Genomic DNA, 14,287 nt, shown 5'->3' with positions numbered 1-14,287 from the left:
GTAAGCACAGAATGCAATATACTATAAACATTATTAGTATATGCAGTATACTATAAACATTTAGAGTGTATGCAGTACAGTATTCCCTCACTTATAGCAGGTATTATGTTCTAGACCCCCCTGCGATAGGTGAAAATCTGCAAAGTAGGAATCTTATATTTATTTTAGTATTTATATATATTTTAAGACTTTATAAACCCTTCCCACACACTTATAAACCATTCTCAGTCCCTTAACCTTTTCCACAATTTTATAACACTACTTATGTTCTTAAACATATACTACCCTCTTAAATCTACGTAACTTTAACAAATGTATACAGTACTGCAAAATCCCGCAATATAGTGAAAAATCTGTGATATATAATTAAATATAATACTTTTTATAATCCCGCAATACAGTGAGGCCACGATAAGTGAACCGCGATACAGAACAGGACTACTGTATAGTATAAACATGTATTGTAGAATTGTACACTTGAAACATATATGAACCAATATCGCTCCAATAAATTTAATTTAAAAAAATTTGCAAATACATTGCAATGAAAAGCAAGAATAAACTAAGAAAATTAGCAAAATGGAAAGTAGAATTATTAGAAATAAAAATTATTGTCCAAGGAAGCATAAGGGCAGATTCGACAATTGAAAAACACTAAACTAGTGTCATGAAGATAAGACCATATATAAACATTGTATTTACCTGATATTTTTAAGACAGTGTTTCAGTTTTCTTCTTTCTGTATGCTGATGCTAATGCTATACGCTTTTCCCCACCTTAACAAACACTTTCTAATACATTAGTAAAATTTAAAATTAGCCTGTCAAATTCCATATGTAAAATCTTGTTGGAATTTTAAATTAAGGTTGCATTAAATTTACACATATTAGAGTATTATAAATTATATTTTAAAATAAAATACAAATGTTTGAGAATGGCAATTTTTATGATTTTGAACCTTCCCATCAAATTCATGTTTCTCTACTTTTGTATGCCTTTCATATCTTTTATTAAAATGCCACAGATTTCTCTGTATACCTATTGTTATGCTGTTTTCAAAGTACATTTTCTCATTTACTCCATGTAAGATACGAATCCTGACTTGAATATTTTATTCAGTCATATTACTGCATTCATTATATCTAATAATTTTTAGGTTCTTTTCATGGGTTTTGTAGGTATTTTCTATTTTCAAAAAAAAAATCATTTGACTTAGAACATTGTTTTATATTTCTAAACTGCTTTATTTAAAATCTCTGTAACAATATTAAATAATACTTATGATAGATAGACTTTATCAAGTTGAAAAGCTTTCACTGAGTCTTATTATTGTAAGCACTGTGTAAGGCAGATTTTACTTTTTTCCATTTGAGAAATGACGAAACTGAGGCACAAGAGTAATATACATAGCTAGTAAGCAGATGAGCAGGACTGAATAAAGATTTAGTTGGATTCAAATTTCATACTCTGAAAGCTTTCTTAATATTTTTTTTCTAATAAACACTTCTTATCTAATTTTTCTTTAGGAATTTTGCATATATTTTCATCAGTGAGATCAGCCTATATATCTCTTTCTTGTGCTATCGTTTATTTTTGAATCAGAACTGTGCTATCATTATAGAATAGACTTTCAAGTTTTCTGTAGTAGCCAGTATTCAAACTAACCACTGATGATCCCCCCTTTCAGATAGTCATGACACATGCATTTGCCACCTGCATTGTACCAGGGTTGGTTTATCAACCTGGTAAACCAATAGAGCAGGGAAGAAGTGATATTAATTCTAAGATTAGCTCCAAAAAAGACTCCAGTGTCTAAATCAGACTCTCTCCCTCTCTCTCTCTCTCTCTTTCTCTCTCTCATTATTTAGTTTGAAGAATCCAGCTCCCATGTCATAAGAAGACACAGGTAGCCCTACGAAGAGGCTTATGTGGTGAAGGACTAAAACTCTCATTTCGACAGCTGGAAGAAAGTGAGGCCTGTCAACTACCACATGAGAAAGTTGGATGACTGTAGCATCTGACAACAGCTTGACTGAGATCTCATGAGAGATCCTGAACCATACCTATCAGTTTAAGCTACTTCCAGGTCCTGACCTTTAGAAATTATATACGATAAATGTGTTTTAGGCTGCCAAGTTTTGGGGCAATTTGTAATGCAGCAATAGAAAATGAGTCAAGTTTTTCACATGATAAATAGTCCAAAACAACTGTAATAAAGATACTCACCAAGGTCAGAACAATTCATGAACAAAGTGAGAATGTCAACAAAGAGAAAATATAAGAAAGTACCAAACACAAATGACAGAGCTGAAGAATAAAATGACTATACTAAAAATATACAATAGAGAGGGAATTTAGTAGCAGACTAGAAAAAGCAGGAGAAAGAATCAATGACCTCAAAGACAGGCCAGTGGTACTCATCCAATCAGAGCAGCAAAAAAAAAAAAAAAAAAAAAAAAAGGAATAAAAAAGAGAGAAGATAACTTAAGGGACTTGTGGAACAATATCAAAAAGGCCCAATATTTGCAATATAGCGATCCCTGGGTGAAAGCAGCAAAAAAACTTAACTGAAAAAATAGCTGAAAACTTCCCTAATCGTCGTCGTCGTCGTCGTCGTCGTCGTCAGCCGTCCGTCTCGAGAGACGATGGCGTAGCTTCTTGAGAGTCTATCTGCACCGCCGAGAATGGCTGTGCAGTCCGATTCGGGAGTGACAATCCCTGCCGCACTTGGTACAGGTGAAGGCAGATGGCCGTTGTTGCTGCTGTTGACGCTGCTTCCGCCTCGATCTTTTCTGGACCGCCTCCTCGTTGCGCGCAGCCTCTGCACGTGACGTACATTGCCTGACCGCGAGCCTCCAGGCTAGGCGGTCGTCTGCTTGAACTTCCCATGTGTTGAGATTGATCGAGCACTGTGTCATGTCCTTTTTTGCAGATGTCTTTGAACCGCAGTTTTGGGCGCCCTGTCATCCTCTTGCCTTCTGCTAGCTCGCCATAGAGGAGGTCTTTGGGGATACGGCCTGCATCCATTCTTTTGACATGGCCGAGCCACCTGAGGCGTCTCTCGCTAAGAACTGCATGCAAACTGCTCATATTGGCTCGCTTCAGCACCTCGGTGTTGGGGACCTTATCCTGCCAGGCGACATGCAGGACGCGTCGCAGGCACCTCATGTGGAAGCTGTTGAGTTTCCTTTCGTGCCTTGCGTAGGTGGTCCACGTCTCGCTGCCATAGAGGAGAGTGCTGAGTACGCAGGCTTGGTAGATGCGCAGTCTGGTTTTCTCAGTGAGGCTGGAATTGTTCCATACTCGCCGGTTCAGTCTGGCCATAACTGTGGCTGCCCTGGCGATTCTCCGGTTGACCTCCAAGTCGACTGACAGAGAGCTCGAGATGGTGGACCCGAGGTAAGTGAAGTCGTTGACAACCTCCAGGGTGTATCCGTCGATGGTGATGCATGGGGGAGTCCCCGTGCCTTGAGCCATAACATTCGTCTTCGTCAGGCTGATGGCTAGTCCGAACTCCTTGCATGCGTGGGAAAGGCAAGTGACTAGCTGCTGGAGTCCCTCTTCGGAGTGTGATGTCAAAGCTGCGTTGTCGGCGAAGAGCATCTCACGGATGAGCACCTCTTTGACTTTGGTCTTGGCTCGTAGACGGGCCAGGTTGTAGAGCTTGCCATCGGATCTGGTGTGAATGAAGACACCCTCGCTGCAGTCCTTAAAGGCGTATTGGAGGAGCATGGAGAAGAAGATTCCGAACAGCCTAGGCGCGAGGACGCAGCCCTGCTTTACTCCGCTGCTGACTGGGAAGGCCTCAGAGGTTGCGCCGTTGTAGGACACCGTGCTGTGCATGTTGTCGTGAAAGGACATGACCACAGCAAGCAGATGTGGTGGACAGCCAATCTTCCGTAGCAAGCTGAAGAGTCCGCTTCGACTGACCAGATCAAACGCCTTCGTGAGGTCAATAAAGGCGAGGTAGAGTGGTTTATGCTGCTCGTGACACTTCTCCTGCAGCTGGCGTAGGGAGAAGATCATGTCCACTGTTGATCGGCCAGCTCTGAAGCCACACTGGGACTCTGGGTAGACGCGGGAAGCAAGGGTCTGCAGGCGGGCAAGAGCGACCCGGGCGAATACTTTGCCGACGACGCTGAGGAGAGAGATGCCCCGGTAGTTGTTGCAGTCGCTGCGGTCTCCTTTGTTCTTGTACATGGTGATAATGTTGGCGTCTCTCATATCCTGGGGGATGTAACCCTCCTTCCAGCAGAGACAGAGTAGATGGTGGAGCGGCTGTAGCAGGACTGGTTTCCCGCTCTTTAGGATTTCTGGAGGGATTCCGTCGCTTCCTGGTGCTTTCCCGCAAGCGAGGCGGTCGATGGCTTTGCCGAGCTCTGCCGCAGTAGGTGGGGTGTCTAGCTCCTCCATGACTGGTAGGTCTGGGATGGCGTTAAGAGCAGTGTCTGTTACGGTGTTCCTCGTTGCGTACAGCTCGAGGTAGTGCTCGGTCCACCGCCGCATTTGCTGTTCCTGGTCAGTGATGACCTCACCTGTCTTGGACTTAAGGGGGGCGATCTTGGAGGGGATTGGGCCTGTTGCCTTCTTGATACCCTCATACATTCCTCGTGTGTTGCCTATATCGGCGGCTTCCTGAATGCTTCTGCACAGGTTTAGCCAATAGGTGTTGGCACAGTGGCGGGCGGTCTTCTGGACTTTGTTCCTGGCAGCCCGTAGAGCTTGAAGTGTACTGGGAGTGGGCGTGACCTTGTAAGCCAGTAGGGCCTTCCTCTTAGCCTCGATCACGGGTTCCATTTCTTCCCAGTGAGCCTCGTACCAGTCAGCGTTCTTCCGCTCTTTCTTCCCGTAAGCAATAATGGCGGAGTTGTATATGGCGTCGCGGAGACGTGGCCAATTGGATTCGATAATGTCATCTGCCGCCACTCCCTCGCCGAGTGCATCTTCCATCTTGTTGATGAATTGCTGGGTCTTAACTGGGTTGCTGGCACAACTGGTGTTGATGCGTGGGCGACCCTTCATCTTGGAGTGGTGCAACCTCTTCGGCATTATGCGCACCTTGCTTACCACGAGGGCATGGTCCGTGTCACAGTCTGCACTGTGGTAGCTGCGGGTGAGGAGGGTGCTGCCAATATCCGTTCTTCTGGTGATGACGAGGTCAAGCTGGTGCCAATGGCGGGAGCGGGGGTGCCTCCATGACACCTGGTGGATCTCTTTGCACTTGAAGAATGTGTTTGTCACGCACAGGCCGTGGTGACACAAGAGCTCAAGCAGTCGCTGACCATTCTCATTGATCTTTCCTCTCCCAAAGTTTCCAAGGCAGGTGGGCCAGGCCATGTGGTCGGCTCCTACTCTTGCGTTGAAGTCTCCAAGGAGATAGAGAGCGTTACTTCTGGGAATCTTGGATAACGCTTCGTCCAGTGCATGGTAGAACTGTTCTTTCTCTTCGGTAGTGGCGCAGAGGGTTGGGGCATACGCGCTAAGAATGCTGACTGGGCCGAAAGTTGTTGACAATCGGAGGGTAAGTAATCTCTCTGTGCCTCCTGTGGGTGGCTCTATGGAGTTAACAAGCGTGTTCTTCACAGCGAACCCAACACCGTGCTGTCTTGGTTGGTCCGGAGACTTCCCTTGCCAGTAGAAGGTATAGTTGGTTTCTCTGATAGTTCCGTTGTCGGCCAACCGGGTCTCCTGTAGAGCCGCAATGTCGATGTTTAGTCGTGCCAGTTCCCTATCGATGACAGCGGTTTTCCTGGCACCCTTGATCCACGGAAGGTCTGCAGTAAGTCCGGGGCACATGGTCCTGATGTTCCAGCTAGTGAGGCGAAGAGCCGGAGGCTTCTTTCTTGTTGTTTGCTTGGAATTAACTGGTGCGGGTGTTTTGTGGCCCACTTTTCGAGAGGCGCCTCTCTGATCCCCACGCACCCAGTGGGGCAGGCGAGCCATGGCGAGACGGTAGCTGTCCAGTGAGGTGCGATGACCTCTCCCACTGTCAGAGGAGACCCCTGGCGCTCGTTTCCTTCGCCAATCGGATGAGCTTATAACCGGTATCTGTCTCCTCCCGTGTTGAGTCGACATCTTGTGATGACGCTGGAGTGTCCTCTCAAGTAAAACTGAAGCTACAGAGCCTGGGCAGGGTGATATGGAGGGTCTGCTGTTGCCCATGCAGCAGACCCCCCCTCTCTTCGCAGCTGAAGGGTCCAAGGGAAAGACAAAGTCAATACAGCTTGGCTTCAGGTGCGCCGCAGGAGTTGCCGGTGTTGACTACAATGTCAAACCGCCTTAGGGACTCCGGCTCCGGATTTTCTGTCGGGGTTTACTCCCTTAGCCTTTCCCCTGAAGAGGTATGCCGCAAGGCAGCGGAGGTTTTTTGGAGTCAGAGTTTTCCTTCTCTGATTAGCTGAAAACTTCCCTAATACGGGAAAAGAAAAGGTACCCAGGTCCAGAAATCCCAGAGTTCCAAATAAAATATACTGAAAGAGACCCACAATAAGATATGTTATAAATAGTCAGAAGTTAAAAGAGAGAATCTTAAAAGAAACAAAAGGAAAAAACAGTATTCTATGTACAAGGGGACCCCTATAATATAAACAGAAGTGGCAAAACATATTTAAAGCACTTTTATAAGAAAACTTCCAACCTAGAATACCCAGCAAAGTTATCCTTTAGAACTAAATGAAAAATAATGGTTTTTCCATATAAGTAAAAGCTAGAAAAGTTCATGATTAATAGACCAGCCGTAAAAGAAATGTTAAAGGGCCTTCATTAGCTTAAACAAAGGGGTAAAATAAATACATATTACAATTCAAAAAAATCCAATGTTGTAAAAGTGATTATTTAATAATTTATAAAGCTACAATTAAAGGACAAATAACTGCAATAATTTGTTACTGGAAATAAGATTAAAAGATGTAAACAGGGGTATAAAATATACAAATTTAGAATGCATTCAAATTTAATTTGTTATCAACGAAATACATATTGCAAATATAAGTTGTTTTATGGAAGCCTCAAGATAACCAAAATGTAAAAACCTGTAGTAGATACACAAAAAAATACAGAGAAAGGAATATAAGCCTTCCACTATAGAAAATCATCAAATCATAAAGAGAGCAAGAAAAGCAAGAAATAATGAAATTACAAAAAGCTATAAACAATTAAATCAGCAAAACTCCATACCTATCAATAATTAAGTATAAATAGGCTAAATTCTGAATGAATTAAAAAATAACCCCATCTATATGCTAACTATAAATGTCTCACTTCAGATGTGAAGACATGCATAATCTGAAAATGAGGGGATAAAAAAAAAAAATTCCATTCAAATGGAAACCAAAAGAAACTATGAGTTTTTATATTTATATCAGACAAAATAAATAAGAAAAGTCTGTAATCAAGAGACAAAGAAGACCAATATATAAAGGTGTCAATCCAACAAGAGAATGAACACTTCTCAATATTAATCCAACCAATATAGGGACACCTACATATAAAAAGCAAACATTAATAAACTTGAAAGGTAAAATAAGCAGAACTAAAATGATAGTAGGAGACTTTAATTCCCCACTTTCATCAATTGATGAAACTTATCTTAAATGACACATTATACCAGATGCAGTTAATAGACACATACAGAACATTCTATCCAAAAGAATCAAAATACACATTCTTCTCAAGTGCACATGGAACAATCTCCAGGCCACAAAACAAATCTCAAAAATTTTAAGAAGACTGAAATGATATCAAGCATGTTTGGGGGCTACAATGGTATAAAACTAGCAATCAACTACAAGAAGAAAACTGGAAAACTCACAAATACTCATATGTGTAAACAACATGCTACTATACAATCAATTAGTTAGAAAAATAACCAGAAGAAAAATCAAAAGTATCTTGAGAAAAATAAAATAAAATGGAACTACATCAACCTAAAAACCTTCTACACAACAAAGGAAACCATCAACAAGATGAAAGGCAACCTACTGAATGGGAGAAAATATTTGTAAACATACCCTATATCTGATAAGAGGTTAATATCCAAAATATATAAAGAACTTATACAACTCAATAACAAACAAAGAAGTGAAAACAAACAAACAAAAAACTGATCTGATTTAAAAATGGGTATAGGTTCTAAACACTGTTTTTCCCCCCAAAGACATCCATATGGACGAGTAAATGAGAAGGTGCTTATAAGCATCACTAATCATCAGAGAAATGCAAATCAAAGCCACAGAGAGATCTCACCTCACACCTGTTAAAATGACTACTATCTAAAAGGAAATAAATAATAAGTGTTTGCAAAGATTTGGAGAAAAGGTAACCCTTGTGAACTGTTAGTGGGAATATAAATTGTTGCAGCCAGAAAATTAAAAGTAGAACTACTGTATGACCTAGCAATTCCACTTTGGATATTTATCTGAAGGAAACAGAAACATTATATCTGACACTCACTGCATCATTATTTATAATAGCCAAGAAATGGGAATAATGTTAAGTGCCCATTAATGAATGAATGAAGAAAATGTGGCACATGTATACAAGGGAATATTATTCAGCGATAAAAAAGGAAAAAATACTGCACGATCCCACTTAAATGTGGAGTCTTAAAAATATACACACACAAAACCAACAACTCATAGCTGCAGAGAACAGATTACGGTTACCTGAGCTGGGGGTAGAGTAAAATGTGTAAAGATGGTAAAAGGTACAAACTTCAGTCATAAAATTAATAAATCCTGGGATGTATATTACAACATCGTGACAATTAATAATACCACACTGCAAAGTTGCTAAGAGAACAGATCTTATAAATCCTCATGAGACAAAAAAGAGTGTTACTATGTATGGTAATGGGTATTAACTAGACTTGTGATGATCATGTTATAATATATACATATATTAATTATTATACTGAACAGCTGAAGCTTATACGGTGACATATCAATTATATCTCAATTAAATAATTTAAAATACATAAAATAAAATACCTTTAGATTATATTTATGAGCTTTATCCAAAATAGTTGGTACCAAGTCATCAGTAGGTACTCCATTCTCATCATGTGAACCAGGTGGGTACCAAGATAGAGCTAATACACCTAACAGAAAAGACCAAAAAGAAAAAAAAAAAAAAAAAAATGAATACAGAAACAGGAATGACTGCAGGTATTCTTTTTAAAAAACGGTAGGGGGAAGAACAGAATGAGAATTAAACTTTTAACAAAAAAGAAACATCTTCACTTAATGTTGTTGTTACATTAGGTACATGGTTATTAGATTACTCTGTATAGCCAATTTTATGCACTCTTTATCAGGCATCAGTAACTTTTAATTAATAGGTTTTTACTTTCTAAAACAAGTTTTAGGTTTACAGAAAAACTGCACAGAGAGTTCCCATATACTTCCCTTCTACCCAATTCCTCTCCATCCCACATGAAGTTTCTATTATTAACATCTTGCATTAGTGTGGTATATTTGTTACAACTGATGAACGATGAACTAATATTGATATATTATTAACTAAAGTCCAGAGATCACATCAGAGTTCACTCTTGTGTAGTATAGTTCTATGGCTTTTGACAAATGCATAATGTTATTTGCCCATTATTACAGTATCATATAGACTGGTTTTACTGCTCTCAAAACTGTGTGTTCACCTATTTGTCCCTCCTCACTATCTGCCTCAATTCCCTGGACGATAATTGATCTTTTTACAGTTTTGCTTTTTCCAGAATACCATATAGGTGGAAATCAAAGTAACGTTTTTCAGACTGGCTTCTCACACTAAGCAATATGCATTTAAGGTTTATTCATGTGTTTTTATGGCTTATTCTTTTTATTGCTGCTAATATCCCATTGTATAAATGTACCACACTTCATTCATTCATTTACTGCTGAAGAATATCTTGGTTGCTTCTAGTTTGGGGCAATTATGAATGAAGGTACTATAAACATTCATGTGCAGACTTTTGTGAGGATCAATATCTTTTAACAAAAAATTCAAAGCAATTTTAAAAAGTTAGTTTCACACTGTAGTACCTAACTACTTTTAAATTGATAAATTACAAAATAAGTTTAGAAACACAACTCTGCAAAAAAACAAAAAATAAAAACTAACTGAAGAGGAAATATTTGAAATCAATTAATTCAAACCCTCATTACATATATATAGAAATGAGAGACCATTAGAAAGATGGTACTAATTTCTAAACCAACAACTGACTCTTAAGGCACATACAATGGTACCAGAAGAAAAGCATATGGAAATACAAGAAATGCAAGGTTAGAAGCTGGCAGAGAACTACGTGATAAGACTTAAACTTTGTAGTAAGCACTCCATGTATAGAGCAGTCCCATCTACAGGAACAACACAGAACTGTCATTAAAGTTAACATAAAAAAATAAAGTCTATGTACCCTATCTAATCTGAAAATAAGAATAGTAACAAGACCAGAAGAGGTAGAAAAAAATTCGACAATATACAGGGCTTCAAAGAAGCTTTTTGGTTAGCCAAGAAGGCAGTCATATCTAGAGAAAAACGTTGGTGAGAAATGTGTCTAGAGACAATTGATCAAACATTCAAGCTGCCTACTAAGGAGCCAGTAGGAAGAACACCAAAATGAAAAAGAGTGACAATAAAAACTTTAACACAGGACCTATAAAAACAAAAAAATTCTGAAAAAATAAAAGGAGCTAAAGGACATGAGAAAAATTAAGGAAAAACACACCAAAGAAAGATTATGCCATGAAGTTTAAGAAAATTATGAACAAGCATTCTTCCATGAAATTAAAAACAAGATTCCTGGTTCTACTAATAGATTAGATAACTTAGAACAACATTCCCAAAGAAAACAAATTACTAGATGAAATATGAAGCACAAAAAAGCTTCTTAAAGCCAAAGAACTGAAGAGAGTAAGGAATTACCTGTCCAAATTAAAGTGAAAATGTGAGGTTAGAGAAGTGAGCAAGGAAGTCAGTTTTCCCAAAGTACAATTGGCAGAGTAAATCAGCCATTAAATCAGTGAATTAACTCCCAGGTTGCCAATGCTTAGGACATCTTCTAACTAGTGTTTTCTTTTGTATTGGACGGGACGGTTATTGAACATTTTCATTACTGTGGAAAGTTCTATTGGACAGCTTTGCTATACAATTCTGATTCTCCTAACACGCTAACCAACTCATTCTTGCCTTCTGAGTTTTCTTCCTCCTGATCTTCACTGAAGATGTACTCTCAGGCTTGGGGACAATGTTCTTTCTTCTTCCTTATCATGTTACTGTGTTTCAGTTTCTTTATTGCATCAATTATCACTTCCATATGCTTAAAATTATCCCATACTGTGCTCCTGATTTTATCTTTGTACCGTAAGTCTTCATTTAACGCAAATAGGTTCTGAGACTTCAACTAGGATGACGTATACTGAAACTAATTTTACCATACCATTGAGGTCTTATTGTTACAGTAGTAGTTATTAACAACGGAAGGGAGCAAATGAAATTAAGAGACTGAGCCTGATTCAAGGGGACAGCCACACTGCCCTGCCAACGGGATTAACATCCCTCCCTCCCACAAGCAGGGAGGCAGGACTGAGTTTCTGGTCTCCCCAGGCACCATCCCACAGATTACTAAAGGGAGGGAGAACCAGTAAAGAGGAAATGCCATGAACCATGAAAGATCCAGGAAAGGGATTGGGTAGGGGGAAGGCCCAGCACAGCCCATAAAGGATTAGAAAGATGATTAACTAGTTTGAAAGAAAGCCAAAGGTAATATAATCAAAGCTTAACAAAGGCTCAGGGCTCCTTCATTCACCCGTTTTCTCCTTGCAGCAGTCACTTGGGCTAAAGTGCAGGACAGACTGGGCTGGATGCAGCTGGGAGCAGAGGCTATGCTGGACTACCAGAGCCCAGGGTGACGGCATTACAGTTCTGGATTCTGACACTCGTGATGCGCACTTGTGCTCACCAGGCCCTGCACGTCTGCAGCAAGATGGAACGGAGCCACCTGGTTTTGGATGAGACATTGGGCACCTGGAGGCATTCCTTTGTTTCTACTCTAATAAATCTTGCCTCTATGGCTCACATCCTCCTATAAGTAAGTCCTCAAAATGCTTTCTCACGACACTACTGAAGAATCCTATTTCCATTGGCAACACTATGGCATCTCATCAATGTTATAATGAAAAGACACCAAACAAAATGACATTATTTGAGGACCTGCTGTATAGTGCAAATGACTGTGTCACTTATGAGCTCTACAAAAATAACATCCTGGGAACCAAGCCAATGATCGTTCTAACCTGAAAAGGGCTGGGCCATTTACAATGGTAATGAATCCTTCAGAGTATCCAGAAAGATTCCTCTAAAGTGTATCAACCAAGTATCATTTATAAGTCCTATTACTATGTATTTCTACCATTCCAGTTGCTTAATGAAAAGTGATCCTCTTTGAAATCCCTTCTTAGAATATTAGTATATTAAATGAAGATCATGTCATATTGATGGTGTCATCCCTCCATAGAACTTATCGTAGGACCTTAATATGACTGATACATAATTTTTTTCTGTTAAGTTAAATAATGCATTGAAACAGGATAATAGTTAAGAACAGAAGATATAAAATGAGACAGATCTGGAGAATCAAGTCCCAATTATGTCATTTGATAGGTGTTTATCTTTATATACGTCATTTTACTTAAGTTTTCACATGTGTAAAATGGGGGTAAATTCAGTTCATAACCTAAAAGTCTGTTTCAAAAGTATAAATGAAAGAATGCATTACAAAAAATAAGAGTCCCCCCAAGAATAATTACATAAAACAATTAACAAGAAAACAGTAAATGAACTTGGATTATCTTTAGCTCCACAGTTTGTGATAGTTTCTCTTTCATATAGGGAACTTAGTGCCTCTTTAAAATATCTCTTTCTTTCAAACTAAAGATTTATCAGAAAGAAAGCCAAGCCCATTCCTAGACAGAAATATCACTATACAGAATGACATGAAAAATTACAAGGCACATTAAAAAAAAAAGAACAACTCACTGTCAGAGAAAGCAATCAATAGAACCAGATTCAGATATAAAGCAAATGCTGAAGTCATTAAACAAGGAGTGTAAAATCACTATGATTACAATTACAAACACTCTAATGGGAAAGATAACCTATAGGTAAAAATAAGGTGGAAAACAGAGATAAAAACTATAAGAATCAAATAGATATGCTGGAAATGAAAAACACATTTAAAAATTGAAGAATGCCTTCAACAGATTCATGAACTGATTCAACAAGATGAGGAGTCAGTCAGGTAATTTCTGGCAAGTCATGAAAAATTACCAAAATGAAAGATAATGAGGAAAAAGATTGGGGGTAAAAAAACCCACACATATAAAACAACACATCCAAGAGCTCTTGTGTCAAAGTTCTAACCCACATGTAATTGGAAACTCAGATGTAGAAGAATGAGTTGAAGAAATAACTGTTAAGAACTTTTTGAAAAGTTTAAGACAGACACAAGCAACAAATTTAAGACATTCAGAGAATACTAAGGATAAATACAAACAAGACATATTTAAACTACTAAAAAAAAATCTTGAAATCAAAGACAAATACATACAGGAAAATGAAAATATAAAGGAATTTTTTTTAACTATAGTATACTTAGTAATTAAATTAACCAAAGAGGTGAAAGACTTGTACAATGAGAACTACAAAACACTGCTGAAAGCAATTAAAAATAACAAATAAATGCAAACACATCCCATGTTAACAGATTGAAAGAATCTTGTTAAAATGTCAACAGTGCTCCAAGTGATCAATGCAAACCCTGTCAAAAGCCCAGTCACATTCTTGCAAAGTAAAAATATCCATCCTGAAATTCATATGGAATTTCAATGGACTCTGAAGAGTCAAAACTATCTTAATCTTGAAAAATAAGAACAGAACTGGAGGACTTAATAAACACAGTATAGTACTGGTATAAAGACAGACATATAGACCAATGGAATGGATTGTAGAGACCAGAAATAAACCCTTGAATATAGGTTCAAATCATTCTGGCAAAGGTACCAACTCCACTCAATGGGGCAAGCATAGTCTTTTCAACAAATTATGTTGGGAAATCTGGCTATGCACATGCAAAAGAATGAAGGTGGACCCTTTTCTAACATCATATACAAAAATTAACTCAAAATGGATCATAGATCTAAATAAATGTAAGACCTAAAACAGTAAAACTCTTAGGAAAAATACTAGGGGCAAAGCTGTATGACATTGGATTTGGAAAGTATTATTTGGA

The 14,287-nt window shown here is 38.8% G+C and overlaps 1 protein-coding gene across 1 annotated transcript in view; it reads right to left on the bottom strand.

Moving 5' to 3' along the window:
- Window positions 1-14,287, bottom strand: part of MANEA (mannosidase endo-alpha) — a 51,081-nt gene that overhangs the window by 16,333 nt on the left and 20,461 nt on the right. Inside the window, exon 3 of the mRNA XM_090280554.1 lies at window positions 8,988-9,097. Within this exon, the coding sequence (XP_090136680.1) occupies window positions 8,988-9,097 (110 nt within the window). The remainder of the gene's footprint in view (window positions 1-8,987; window positions 9,098-14,287) is intronic.

This window comes from Furipterus horrens, unplaced genomic scaffold (assembly GCF_987537825.1).
Source record: "Furipterus horrens unplaced genomic scaffold, mFurHor1.1.pri manual_scaffold_6, whole genome shotgun sequence".
In the NCBI taxonomy this organism is placed as follows: domain Eukaryota; kingdom Metazoa; phylum Chordata; class Mammalia; order Chiroptera; family Furipteridae; genus Furipterus; species Furipterus horrens.
The sequence above is the reverse complement of the archived record's forward strand: the minus strand, read 5'-3'. Positions and strand labels throughout refer to the sequence as shown.